At 43.4% G+C, this 14,770-nt stretch overlaps 1 protein-coding gene across 4 annotated transcripts in view; it reads left to right on the top strand.

Moving 5' to 3' along the window:
* The window catches only part of LOC127008133 (irregular chiasm C-roughest protein-like), a 120,287-nt gene that overhangs the window by 20,642 nt on the left and 84,875 nt on the right, over positions 1-14,770 (top strand). For all 4 annotated transcript variants that reach the window (XM_050879769.1, XM_050879772.1, XM_050879768.1 and 1 more), the window contains exons 6-7: positions 5,196-5,295; positions 9,469-9,648. In XM_050879769.1, the coding sequence (XP_050735726.1) occupies positions 5,196-5,295; positions 9,469-9,648 (280 nt within the window). The remainder of the gene's footprint in view (positions 1-5,195; positions 5,296-9,468; positions 9,649-14,770) is intronic.

Here is a 14,770-nt window from a genome sequence, read left to right as displayed (position 1 = left end):
TGACCCACTCTTTCACCTTCAGAAATAGCTGATTTGAGAAGCGAAAGTGAATTATAATACCGACCTAAGAACCACAGGTGAGCTAGTAACGTATGTAAAGAAAGGTAAATGGTGACCCGAAAAAAAAAATCGTGACGTGATCTACAGGTACAAGGTGAGACAGGTGACGAGAATATCAAGACACCTCCCGAACCCGAAATTGACCTCTTCTGATCTCGTTTTTTTTCTTTTTTTGTCGGTGCAGCGTTTTGAGGGCCTTTTTTTTGGGGGGGGGGCTGTTTGTTTTTATCCCTTGATCTGCCTCCCTTGCTGTAAAAAATAAAGTAATGCAGTCCTGTACAGTAACCATCACCGTATCATCCGCTTCCTTCACTCCGTCGCCTCACGCACTAAACAACAACAAAAAGTCTGGCTTCCCGCGGTCAATGAGACATCACAGTATTCATCACCACAGGAGCCACTGGGATAGAAAATGAGTCAAAACTGTTGGAATAGAAAATGAGTGAAAATATGAGACGCACGAATAAACTTGGGTACGGGTCCAGTGGCATTTTTCGTTTGTTTGTTTATTTTATTCGGTGTTTAATAATGTTTTGTGCGCCGGGGCCGTGACAGTGTTTACCTTCACCCAATGACGCTCGCCCGAAACGTCAGTCCACGCGGGTGAAAGGTTTTTTTTTTTCAACTTCCGGGTAAACTAATTACGGATAATTTACGTCGACTGCCGCTGAAACAAATGCTTCCGACGGCTCTACACAGGTGAGGGAGCGGACGCTTTATGGAGGGGCGCAGGTAAAGGTGAGGCACGAGCTTATCACGCTTCGACAGGTGAGAGCGCGAGAGAGCTAGAGGTGTGTTTTATGCCTCAGGTAAGAGAGCCCCACATAATTAACTTTTACACTCATGCATTTTTTACACCTGACAGTTCACACCTTCTGGAATCACGGTATATGAACAGGACTAAAAGCGAGGCAGAAATATCATGTACATATTTAAACACCCGCGAACTTCGTAACACAGTACACTTAGCACTCGGGGATAGAAATGAAGGTATACGTACACTCTTGCTGAGCCAATAGACAAATTATGAACTTAAGAGATAAAAACGGGGGAAAAGCAAGGCAGAAAGAGCATGGAAATCTTTAAACAGCCATGCTACATAACACAGTGCACTTTTAACACACGGGAATAGAAATGAGGGCATACGTACGCTACTGATGAGGCAATGGACATATTATGAGCTCAAAAGATATAAACAGGACAAAAAGAGACGTAGAAAAAGAATATATAACTTCAAACACTTATATTATGCTACACAACAATGCATATCTAACACTAGGGCATAGAACTGAAGGTATACTTACTCTACTGATGGACCCATAGACAAATTATGAAAACAAAAGACATATACGTGACTAAAATCAAACCAGAAATAGAATGTTCATCTTTAAACACGTCTGCTATGCTACACAACAATATGCCTTTAGTACCCGGGGATAGGGATGGATGGATGGATGGATGGAGGTGTAGCTATGTTCGCTTCTGGTGAGGCACTACACGGCTTTTGAAATCACGAGGCATTCACGGAGATAAAAGCAATCGAGAAATGACATGCGGAAGTACAAAAGCGTAACAAAGCGAGCAGACCAAGCAATTCAGACATAACTATTTTCACACGCAGAGATGAGAGCATGTTTTTGATGACGCAACAGTAGGCGCATCAAAGCTCACTTGATATACGAAAGCGAAATGACATCTGGGATTGGAAAAGCAAAAAGGAACCAACTGAACGAAGCAACCAGACAAAGCAGTACAGTCATAAATATCTTCACACAGAGGAATAAATCTGAGAGTATGCGATTCTGATGATGCAGTAGATAACATTAGACGTCACCAATAAAGAAATGACATGCAGAGTTAAAAGAGTAGAAAGGAAACAAAACGACAGTCCAAGCAATACAGCCCCAATTAGATTCATGATGACGCAACAGATGACATTAAGCTTCACAGGATATACAAAAAGCGATACAAAAATCTACAGAGAAATGACAATCAGCGTTAGAACAGCGAAAAAAGGATCAATTCAACAAAGCGATCATTCCAAGTAACACAGCTATAAATATTTTCACACGCAGGAATAAAGGTCAGAGTATTTGGTCCTGGTTTGGCAACAGAGAACACTAAAGGTCACCGGAGATTTAAAAAGTTGAAGTCGATATATTAATGACTTCCACGTGGCCAGAAGAGCGAAGAGTAACTAATAGAACAAATGACAAACGGTGAATGTCATTAGGCAGAGGCGTAACTTTACTGACACACAGGTGAGCAACTTCCTCATGCAAAGGTGAGCGGCATTAATTGAGTGGCGGCAATCACACACAGGTGAATGACTCGCTTCACATACACGCACGCACGCACACGCACACACACACACACACACTGCTGCTATTAACTTTTCCGCCACAGGTAAGCATATGTACACAGGTACCAATATTCCACCTCAGTCACGCTCTCTCGACAGGTAAACACAAGGCACAGGTGAGTTATAACTTTCACCTGCGGGAGTTTAACGTGGCGGGAGTCTTCTGTGCTGATTATCTGACTCGCTCTGCATTAAGCACCTGTGATGTAATTTAGTTCAGGTGTGAAAGGTGTTATTAGTTTACCGTTAGTTCAGGTGAGCCGCCGGTATGCTTATAAATAAATATGAGGTGAGGGAATTTGTCACACAGACGGATATGGATTAAGAGAAGCTTCCGTTGCATTTCGTTCTCTGGTATTGTTGATGATAAAAGGAGAGGACTGAAAAAGAGAAAATAGAGAACGAGGAGAAGAAGAGTGTGGTGAGGTCAGGGCAAATATAGGTGGAAAGAAAAATAAATGAACGTAAGGTGTATGAAGAAGAAGAAGAAGATACTGATATTGATGGCGGTGAAGGAAGAAAAAATAGTATAGATTAGTATTCTCGTGTACTTCATCACATTACTTCATTATATTAACTGATAATTATTACTTCAATTGAATTATTACAATTTAAATATTAGTGGAGATAAGTACTGTTGCTTATGCATATTTGAACATCCATGAAATTTGTATTATTATAATCATTAGCAGTAGTAAAAGTATTATTATTATTATTATTATTATTATTATTATTATTATTATTAGTAGTAGTAGTAGTAGTAGTAGTAGTAGACCGTAACAATGCAAGAACAGCCGGATATGCGGAAGTGGCAGTTACATAATCCAGTCCACACACACACACACACACACACACACACACACACACACACACACACACACACACACACACGTGATCCCCGTGTCAGGTGCAGCATTATTAGTTTCCAATTTAGCCAGATGCCGGGCCCTTATTGGCTGGTTGTGTAATTACTGCTTAGCTCCGGCCATGTTTATCAGGTGTGTGTGTGTGTGTGTGTGTGTGTGTGTGTGTGTGTGTGAGTGTGTGTGTGTGTGTGTGTACGTGCTGTATACTAAATTATTCCGCTGTGAGTCGTAAATTCTGTTAGCACTACAACGACAATAAACCATGTCACCTAGACGCCTCTCTCTCTCTCTCTCTCTCTCTCTCTCTCTCTCTCTCTCTCTCTCTCTCTCTCTCTCTCTCTCTCTCTCTCTCTTGTTATTGCCTTTTTTACCTCCATTTCCATAAACACACACACACACACACACACACACACACACACACACACACACACACACACACATACACACACACTAATACGTTGTAAACATGGTCAACATCACAACAAAACACAAACAAACACGATGCAGTTATTTCGGCATAACCACAAACAAGAATCATCCATTACACTCTCTCTAGCTTTTGTATTTGTATTTGTTTTATTTCGTTACGCAGAGATATCTTAATTAAGGGACACTTCACCCTGTTCCCTTTTTTTGCCCCTCCCTTTCTTCCCCTCCGTTGTCACCCTTTTTTTTTCTTCCCCTTTTTTTCACTTCCCCTTTCCCTCCTCTCTCCACCTTTCTCCTCTCTTCACCTCCCTTTTGTTCTCCTTCTCGCTCTCTACTACCCTTTCTTTTCCTCTCTATCCCTCTCTCACCTTTTCTCTCTCTCTCTCTCTCTCTCTCTCTCTCTCTCTCTCTCTCTCTCTCTCTCTCTCTCTCTCTCTCTCTCTCTCTCTCTCTCTCTCTCTCATCCTTCTCCATCTCCCCTTCTTTCCATTCTCTCCTCCTATCCTCATCCCCCTCCCTCTCCGTCTTTCCTTCTCCCACTCCCTCCCTGCTTCCCTTTCTCCCCAACCCTTTTCCCCCATCCTCTCAACATCTTTCCTTTTCCCCCTCCCTCTTCACTTTTCCCTCTCCCTCTCCTCTTCCACGTGTCCTCCCTTTCCCTCTCCCTCCCACCTTCCCCTTCTCCCCCCTCCGTCTCCCATATCCCTTTCCCCCTCCATCTCCCCCTCCCCTCCCCTGCAGAGGTTAATCTCCACAGTTGTTAACAGCGTCATTCTAGGAACATGATTATAACAGGCAAGAAAGAGATGTGGTTTGTGTTTTCCCTTACTCCATTACAGTTATTGTGTGTGTGTGTGTGTGTGTGTGTGTGTGTGTGTGTGTGAGAGAGAGAGAGAGAGAGAGAGAGAGAGAGAGATGGGGGGGGGGTATTTTGTCATTTATAAACGCGGTGTAAATCTGTATGCGAGGAGGAAGTTGTGTAATACTTCATCTGCCCTACATATCTTTGGTGGCAGTAGTAGCAGTAGTAGTAGTAGTAGTAGTAGTAGTAGTAGTAGTAGTAGTTGTAGTAGTAGTAGTAGCACCACCACCATAAGTAACAGTGGTAGCAAGGAAACAATAGTGAACTTGGTTATGATTGGTCTAGACGTGGAAGAAAAAAAAACAGGAGTTGCAGTAGTAGTAATTAAAAAAGTATTGGTAGTAGTAGTTGTTAATAAAAGTAGCAGCAGCAGTTAAAAAAGTAGTACCAATAGTAGTTGTGAAAAGGATCTGTGGTACTTATTAAAGAAGTAGCAGAAGTAGTAGTTCACAAAGTAGCAGGATATTTGCAGTGACTAGTCATACCCTACAACCAGAAGACGAGAAGTATCAACAACAGCAGTAGCATAAGTAAATAAATACAGCAAAAGTTTATGTAGTTATTGGTTTACGAAGTCACCCGTTCCCTTATCTCACCTGTGCCCTCCCTCCCACAGGTGGTATCACAGCAGCGAGGAACTGAAGAACGAGACCTCGAGGACGCTAACCCTGCACAAGATATCCAGAAACCTGCACCAAAACGCCGTCTCCTGCGAGGTGCGTGCCATACCTAACTGTTCTATTTACGTCAGCCTTGGAAAGCCCGCCCATTCCAGGCCAGCATCCACCATTTCACTTTTCCCATCATCCTTTAATTGATCTTTCCCAGCAGCCACTAAAAAGATTTTCCCTTTCCGAGCATTAACCAATAAGATTTCACCTTCCAAATATCCACCTGTTCACCTTTCCCAGCATTCAGCTATATGACTTCACCTTTCCCGGCATTTAGCAATTAGATATAACCTCTCGCGCCATCAACCAATTAAATTTCCCTTTTCCTAGCGTCCAGCAATATGATTTCACCTTTCCCAGCACTCACCAGTAATATTTCACCTTTCCAAGCATCAACCTATATTGTTTTACCTTTCCAAGCATCCATCTATATGATTTCACCTTTCCCAGCATCCCAAAGAATATCAGCTTTCCCAGCATCCACCAATATGAGATCACTTTCCCCAGCATCCGCCAGTCACATACAGCTTGAGACGAAATGAGAGCGTGGCTTACTTGTGGCCTAGGTTATGATAGGTACTTATTAGGTGAGGGGAAGGGGCTTATTTGTTATGTTAATGTAAATGGAGTGTTCCTGTGTGTTATTACCTGTGTGCTCTTCCCTAACTACATTAATCAAATCTTTAACACCCAAGTCTTCTCATGATTGTATTTTTACTTGGTCTCGTTTTCAAATTATTAATATTACCGTTCCTACGATGTTTCAATTAATTATTCTTATCTGGTTGTATTTCCATTTGGCTAAGTCAGTCTTGTAATATCTCAAATAACAAAATTACCAAAGGGAAATTATCACACACCTATATCTTGATTAAATGAAGTTACTGTGTGTCTATGTGTGTGTGTGTGTGTGTGTGTGTGTGTGTGTGTGTGTGTGTGTGTGTGTGTGTTCTAAACCTGAGCACACCTATAACATTTCATCTCAATAGACTAAATCAAACAAGGACAAAATAAAAGGACAAGAGCGGAGGGTAGGAAGGGAAACACATAACAGAGCAAGGAGGGAGAGAGGAGGAGAGAAGAGGAGGAGGAGGAGGAGAGGAGGAGAGGTAAGATCAGGTAGCACAAGCACGTAGGTAGACAGGTAAGAGGAGCAAGAGGAGGTAAGAGGTAAGCGACAGGTAGGTAAGAGTAGAAGTGGAGAGTTAAGTAAGAGGAGGTATAAAGAGGTATATGACAAACGAGCAAGAGGAGATGTAGAGAGTTAAGGAAGAAGAGGAAGAGGAGATAAGAGGCAAAACGGATAGGTAAGAAGTAAGGAGGTGAGAGCAAGAGGAGGCAGGTAGGTAGATAAGAAAGTGAGGTAAGAAGAGAAGAATGGAGTAACTTAAGAGGAGGAAGAGGATTTAAGAGGCAAGAGACGAAGAGATGAGAGGAGAAACAAAAATAGGTTAGAACAAGAGTAGGAAAGGTAGAAGATAAGAGGTAGGTAAGTAAGAAGTAGACAGTTAACTAAGAGGAGTAAGAGGATGTAAGAGGCAAGATAAAAAAAAGATAAGAGGAGAAGTAGAACCAGAGAAGAGCAAGAGGAATTAGCAGAGAAAATCAGAGGAAGGTAGGTAGGCAGGTAAGGGGGTCAGGTAAGGTCACTGGAGGTCATCACTCACTGGTTTTTTTTTAGGTCACTCCGCGACAGGTCAATTTGGATAATGAATTCACAATGGCGGCCGTAAAAAGGAAAGGATGTAACAGGAGTAATTAATTTCTTGGGGTGATTTACTCTGTCTGTGGGGAGGGGAATAGCCTTTCTCTCTCTCTCTCTCTCTCTCTCTCTCTCTCTCTCTCTCTCTCTCTCTCTCTCTCTCTCTCTCTCTCTCTCTCTCTCTCTCTCTCTCTCTCTCTCTCTCTCTCTCTCTCTCTTACCTTCCACCTTACCTCCTCTTGTTTTTCCCTTCCCAATCCTAATCTTACCTGTCTGTCTTGCCTCTTACTTCCTCTTCTTCCTCTTACCTAACTCCCCTCTCTCTCTCTCTCTCTCTCTCTCTCTCTCTCTCTCTCTCTCTCTCTCTCTCTCTCTCTCTCTCTCTCTGGGAAGCGAGGAAGAGGGACTTGTTTTCCCCTTTATCCGTCTGCCTGTAAATAGCGAAAGGAAATTGATGCTAGAAAATGGGAAATGAATAGGACGGGATGAGCGACTGACGGAAATGGATTAGGGCGCAGAAGGTAGGTTCTCTCTCTCTCTCTCTCTCTCTCTCTCTCTCTCTCTCTCTCTCTCTCTCTCTCTCTCTCTCTCTCTCTCTCTCTCTCTCTCTCTCTCTCTCTCTCTCTCTCTCTCTCTCTCTCTCTCTCTCTCTCACGCACACACACACACACACATCCGGAGACTGTCATCACCCAGCTATTGCCAACCACTCAAACTCCCTTTAAGGTCCTCCTCCTCCTCCTCCTCCTCCTCCTCCTCTTCCTCCTCCTCCTCCTCCTCCTCCTCCTCCTCTTGCGTTATTTTTTTGTATCCTGCATGTAGCAATCTTTTACCCTGAAGCTATTGTCCATTCATTTATTTTATTCTCTCTCTCTCTCTCTCTCTCTCTCTCTCTCTCTCTCTCTCTCTCTCTCTCTCTCTCTCTCTCTCTCTCTCTCTCTCTCTCTCTCTCTCTCTCTCTCTCTCTCTCTCTCTCTCTCTCTCTCTCTCTCTCTCTCTCTCTCTCTCTCTCTCTCTCTCTCTCTCTCTCATGTTCGTGTTTCGTAATTTTCCTTTTCATCATCTGTATATTATTAGCTTTCTCTCTTTTTAAACCTTCCTCCTCCTCCTCCTCCTCCTCCTCCTCCTCCTCCTCCTCCTCCTCCTCCTCCACCTCCTCCTCCTCCTCCTTGAACTCCTCTTCCCAAGGGACTCATTTCTCCCCTTCCTTCTCTTTTTATTACCCTGAAATAATTGAAGGAAGAGAAACCCAATGAAGTCAATAAAGAACGAAAGGGAAAGTAAAGGAACGGGAGAGGGAGAGGAAAGTAATGGAAGGGAAGATGAACAAAAAGTGAATGAACGAGAGAGAAAAGGAGAGATGAGAGAAGGGAGTTTAATGGTTCAGAAGAGGAGAGAAGAGAGGGAAGGAGGAGATGAGGAAGATGGAATGATGAGAAGGGAAGGGAAAGAGAAAGAAGAAAGGAAAGTAATGGAAGGGAAGATGGACAAAAATGAATAAACGAGAGAAAAAAGGAGAGATGAGAGAAGGGAGTTTGATGGTTCAGAAGTGGAGAGAAGAGAAGGGAGGAGATGAGGAAGATAGAATGATGAGACAGGAAGGGAAAGAAGAAGAAGAAGAAGAAGGACAGGCAATTAATGAAATACACAGAAATATACGGAAAAGAGCACGGAAGGGATGTGAAGAGGTTAAGAGGATGACGAAAGAGGAAGAGGAAGAGGAAGAGGGAGAATATGAGTGTTGGTGCTTCTGCTATCCTCTTCTTTTCTTTTTTATGTGTACACGGAAGCATAGTTACCTACACACAACATTTCTACGTACATGAGTTTGTGAGCGTGTGTGCGTGTGTGTGTGTGCGTGTGTGTGTGTGTGTGTTACTGGTTCCCGCACGCAACGCTGTTTAACTTTAAGCCTCTTATCAAATGATTCAAGTCTTGATTAAGCAATGCCGTCTGGTAATTTCTGAGTATTAGTCCGTCTGTCTGTCTGTATGTGTCAGTTCGTGCGTCTGGTTGTCTTCCTGGCTTTGGCTATTCTGTCACTGTCTGTCTGTCTGTCTGTCTGTCTGTTCATCTGTCAGTGTCTGTCTGTTTGTCTCCATTTTCTGGCTTTGCATTTAATGATTTTCTTTGTCTGAATGTTAGTCTGTCTGTTTATCTGTTGCATGTGTTGGTCTGTTCGTCTCCTTTTTGTGGCTTAATATTTAATCATTTTTTCTGATTGAATACTAATCTGTTTATTTGTCTCTGTGTTTGCCTTTCTTTCTCTCGCTTTGTCTTTTCCTAAGCTGTCTGTCTGAATGCTTGCCTGTTTGTGTATTCTATCTGTCTATGTATCTATGTGTCCATCTGTCTATCTACTTGTCTGTCTGTCTCTCCTTTTGCACTTCCTTCACCCCATTCATCTCTCCCTTACTAATCACCCATAAACACACACCCCTTCAAACCAACACAACCCTTCCTCTATACAAATGAATCCCTCACTCAAACACCCACCTCTCTCCCGCCCCATACAGGTATCGAACAAGGTGGGCACGTCCAAGAAGACCATGAGCGTGCACGTGCAGTACGGCCCCGTGTTCCGTGTGCTGCCCCGCGACGTGATGGCCGAGACGGGGAAGGACGTAACGCTGAAGTGTGACGTGGACTCCAACCCGCCCGCCAGCATAGTGTGGCTCCAGGAAGGCTCTCATAAGGTGGGTGTTGATGGTGGTGGTGGTGATTGTGGTGATGGCAGTGAGTAAGGAGGAGGAAAAGCAGTGAGGGAGTTTAGGAGAGATTGGGGGAATAAGGATTGGGTAACGGAAGAAGAAGAGGAGGATGAGGAGGACAAGGACGAAGAAGAGGAGAACAAGAAGGAGGCAGAAGAGGATTAAGAAAATAAAGACGGAAGCGAAGGAGGAGGAACACAAAGGAACACAAAGGAACAGGAAGAGGAAGAGTTGAAGGAAAAGGAGCACAAGGACAAGTAGTAGGAGAAAGAGGAGGAAGAAAATAAGGAAAAGGAGGAGGAGGAAGAGGAAAATGCGAAGGACGAGATTGCAGGAAACAGATGAGGAGGATAGCAGAGGAGTAAAAAAAAAGGAAGTTGGAGGTTATGAGACGAAAGGTTAGGAAAAATATCTTACAATCAAGTCAACCAGTCAGTCTGTCAGTCAATCAGTCAGTCAGTCAGTCAGTGAACTTGCTATAATCATTTGCCGAGGAGAGGAGAGGAGAGCAGAAGGGAGCGAGTGTGTGTAGCCTGCAGGTAACAGGTGGTAATATAATTTTAGCTTCAATCCGCAAGTTTTCTTATCCCGTTCAGGTCGGGAGCCAATTAAATTAATGGTCAGTTCAATTAACACACGTAGAGGAGGAGGAGGAGGAGTGGAGGGGGGGTGGAGGAGAGGGTGAGGAAGTGGAGGTCTTTTAGCAATGAACTGGACCGCGCCGCACGCAATCACACACACATAAACTCACATCATTACCAGGACAAAGAAGAACGGCTAAAATGATTCCACGGATCCATTGAGTGTGTGAGCGAGCCAGTCAGTCAGCCAACCTTCGCTTACTCTCCCTCACTCACTTACTCATTCTCTCCCACTCTCACTCCATCAATTATTTACCTTCCCACACACACCAAGCTTCACGACAGTTCACCTTTAGTCCACTAAGTTCGAGGGGAGTAGGAGGAGGAGGAGGAGGGGGAAGAGGAGGAGGAGACAACAGGAAAGGAAAGAGGAAAGGGTCAGGAGACTATAGGTTAGGTCAAGTACTGCCTCCTCTCTCCTCTCTTCTCCTCTCCTCCCTCCCTCCAGCGTGCCTCTCTCATTTCCTTCCTCTCCTCCCTTCTCTTCCTGCCTCTCTCACTCTACTTGACTCTCCTCTCTCTACACACTCGACGTCGGGGCATCCATTTAGGGTTACAAATGTACTGTATTGTTGCCTCAGTTTGTGTTTTCTCTTTACCCAAGTTTGCCCTCATAAAGGCGGGCCCAAAACTCCGTGCTCCCATTTGTTTGTCTTTTTGTAACAATTTTTTTTTTTCACTATTTTTTATTTTTTATTTTTTGTCTGAGGATGAGTGACTACCTTTTAAAAACTTTCCATTACCCTAAAAAAAAAAGAACATGGAAAAGAATAACAGGAATTTGAGACTGAATGTTTTTTCTTTTTCGTTCTCTTATTTTACTGTTTTTCATCATTCCCTGATTTTTTTTTTTTTACTTGAGTGCAACAACGTCTAAGTAAAAGAGAAAAAAACTGAAACATAATGCAATTGTTCTAGCCAGTCTTCCTCTTTACGACAACAGTGATAGGACAACGAACCGTACTGTATTTTATTTCGGCGTTCACTACAACATATTATTAAAGGAGAGAAAGACAAAAAAATCGAAGTCATTACTGTCACAAAACTCAAATAAAAACAAGATACCTTTCTCTATAATGCTGTCAGGCTTTGTTCTGATTCCATACCTTCCTGTCCCATCCCTTTCCATTTCACCCCTTCACGTTCCATCCCATCTCCTTCCTTCCTTCCTCCCTTGCCCTGTACTCAGTCCATTCCCGTCCCTTTCTGTCCCATTCCTTTACGTTTCAGCCTTTCTTGTTCTGTCTCATCTTCCCCCTTTTCTCTGTTGTTTTAGCCACTTCATACCTGTCTTATTCCTGCCACATTCCTAGGCCTGTCCATTTCAGTCCTAAATCATCCCTGTCTCCTCCTATACCATGCACTGCCCTGTCTTTTTTTTACAACAAAGGAGACAGCTCAAGGGCACGAAAAAAAGGAAACAATATTAAAAAAAAAAACTACTCGCTGCTCCTATAAAAAAGAATCAAAAGAGGAGGTCTATTCCATTCTAAGTCAATTCCCGTCCGCTCTCTGCCGCATTCCTTGTCCCATTCCTAATTCATTCCTGTCCATTTCTATTCCACTCCTTCCCGATCCGTCCCATCCATACCCACTTGCTTTCCCTTCGCCCACGTCACATCCACCTCGAATAGTTATAATTCATCACTCACACTTAGATAGCGTCCCGTGATGAATGCGTCGTGAGTAAGATTAGCTCCCGCCATTGCGTTCCCTCCTGATAAGCCGCAGGTAAATGTAAAAAAAAAAAAGTTATCAGATCACCTGTTCATTTATTCACGGTTTGTCAGACTTTCATTAACCTTTTTCTACCTGGAGATATGGAAGAGAAAAGTCCTAATGTCTGTAAATTAGTTTCATCCTCAGGTGTATATTGAATCGGGTTTTGCGCTCGCTCTCTCTCTCTCTCTCTGTCTCTCTCTCTCTCTCTCTCTCTCTCTCTCTCTCTCTCTCTCTCTCTCTCTCTCTCTCTCTCTCTCTCTCTCTCTCTCTCTCTCTCTCTCTCTCTCTCTCTCTCTCTCTCTCTCTCTCTCTCTCTCTCTCTCCAATTTATTACTTGTGCAGACAGATTTTGACGCTAATTAAACGAGCTAATCAGCAACTCATCAGCTCTCCTTCTCCTCCTCCTCCTCCTCCTTCTCCTCCTCCTCCTCCTCCTCCCCGTCGCCTCTTCCTCCAGTCGTTCCTCTTCCTCCATTGCTTCTAATCATCTGCCATCTTCCTCCTTTCCACCTCCGTTCCTCTATCCTTATCAGTTTTCCTTCCCCTCTTTTTCCTCCTCCTCCTCCTCCTCCTTCTTCTCTTCCCCTTTCATCTTGTTCCTTACTCTTCATTCTCTTCCTCTTCTTCCTCCTCTTTCACTACCACCACGTCTGCCACCCCACCAACCCTTTCTGCGTCTCCTCCTCCTCCTCCTCCTCCTCCTCCTCCTCCTCCTCCTCCTCCTCCTCCTCCTCCTCCTCCTCCTCCTGCTCCTTCTCCTTCTCCTCTGGTTTTATTAAGTGTTCATGACGGTCAAGTGTTATTATCTTCTAATTGCTGCAACTGTACCGGGCTGTTAATCCCCTGGGAGGAGAGGAGGAGGAGGTGGAGGTGGAGGTGGAGGAGGAAGACATGGTAATGAAGATAATGGTAAAAATAGTCGTGATGATAAAAAATTGAAATGGTATAAAAAAAATGAGGAGAAAAAGAAGGGAGAAGAAAGAGGAGGAGGAAGTGGATAAGGAAGAGTAAGAGGAGGAGGAGGGGGAGGAGGAGGAGGAGGAGGAAGAGGAGAAGGAGGAGATGGAGGGCATGGTGACGTAGGCTGCTACAAAAGAATATGTAGATTTTTTCCTCTCTCTCTCTCTCTCTCTCTCTCTCTCTCTCTCTCTCTCTCTCTCTCTCTCTCTCTCTCTCTCTCTCTCTCTCTCTCTCTCTCTCTCTCTCTCTCTCTCTCTCTCATATTCAGCCGTCTGCCTCTCTTTTTCAATTTTATTCCTTCTCATCTCCTTCAGTCTTTGCTTTTCCTCCTCCCTTCCTTCCTTCCTTCTCTCATTTCTCATTCCCTTTTTCGTTCTCTCCATCTTCATCTCCCCTTCGCTTTCCTTCACCTCCTCCTCACACGTTTTTGTTCCTGTGTTTTCATTTCGCTAATTACTGCCTTTAGCCTTAATTTTATACTTGTTTTTTTTCTCTCTCTCACACACACACACATTTTTTTTCTATATCTCTCAATCTCTTTTATACCTATTACCTTCATCTCACTTTCGTATTAGAGCCTTTTAATTAATATGTCTTGTTTATTGCTTTTTATCAGCCTATTAGTGTTATTTGCTCAATTTATCATCTTTCTCTATGTTTATATCTATCTTTCTATCTCTCTTTCTATCCACCTGAAACGCAAATTGGTGCTATATGTTGGAGCTACCTCTCTACCTAGCTATCTCTCTCTCTCTCCCTCTCAATCTATTTCTGACACAAGAGCAGCGCATCTCTCTCTCTCTCTCTCTCTCTCTCTCTCTCTCTCTCTCTCTCTCTCTCTCTCTCTCTCTCTCTCTCTCTCTCTCTCTCTCTCTCTCTCTCTCTCTCTCTCTCTCTCTCTCTCTCTCTCTCTCTCTCTCTCTCTCTCTCTCTCTCCCTAACCCACACAGATTATAGGGTCAGAGTGGAGGCTGGTGGTAGTGGTCGGATCTATCTATCTACCTACCTATCTATTTATTTATGCCTCTCTATCTGAAACACACTAACAGCAATGTCTCTCTCCCATCCTTACATATTATTGGGTCAGGGCTAAAGCTGGTGAGACTTGTTTTATCTATCTATCTATCTATCTATCTATCTATCTATCTATCTATCTATCTATCTATCAATCTATCTTTACCAATCTATCCATCTAACTATCGCTATCTCAAATACTAATAGCAGGGGACATGGATCATTGGGCCGGGGCTAAGCTGGTGGTGGTCGCTGAATCATCTATCTATCTATCTATTTATCTATCTGTGTATCTGTCTATCTATCTGTCTATCAATCTCTGCAATACACTAACAGTACATCTCTCTCTCTCCCTCCCTGACTCACACAGATTATAGGTTCAGGCCGCAAGCTGGTGGTAGTTGATGGCTATTCCTTTCTGTATCTATTTATCTTTCTATTCCTATCAGCCTACCCATCTATCTATCTATCTACCGAGACTCCTCTTCTCCCGAAACTGACCCCTCTTTTCTTTTGGCCACTCTTCTGAATTATTTTTTTATAGGAACATTGTTTAGCGGGCTTTTATTTCTCATTATTACTTATTTTTGCCCTTGAGCTGCTTCCTTTACGGTAAAAAAAAAGTATTTGTCTATTCTATTTATCTCTGCAGTACACTAACAACAGCACACATCTCCCTTCCTCACTCCCTAACCCCGATCTCCCTCCCCACAGATCATAGGGTCAGGCCAAAAAACGATTTGTCTATTCTATTTATCTCTGCAGTACAC

Source organism: Eriocheir sinensis, chromosome 37 (genome assembly GCF_024679095.1).
Source record: "Eriocheir sinensis breed Jianghai 21 chromosome 37, ASM2467909v1, whole genome shotgun sequence".
Taxonomy (NCBI): Eukaryota; Metazoa; Arthropoda; class Malacostraca; order Decapoda; family Varunidae; genus Eriocheir; species Eriocheir sinensis.
Note: the sequence above shows the minus strand (reverse complement) of the source record. Positions and strands in the feature narration are given on the sequence as shown.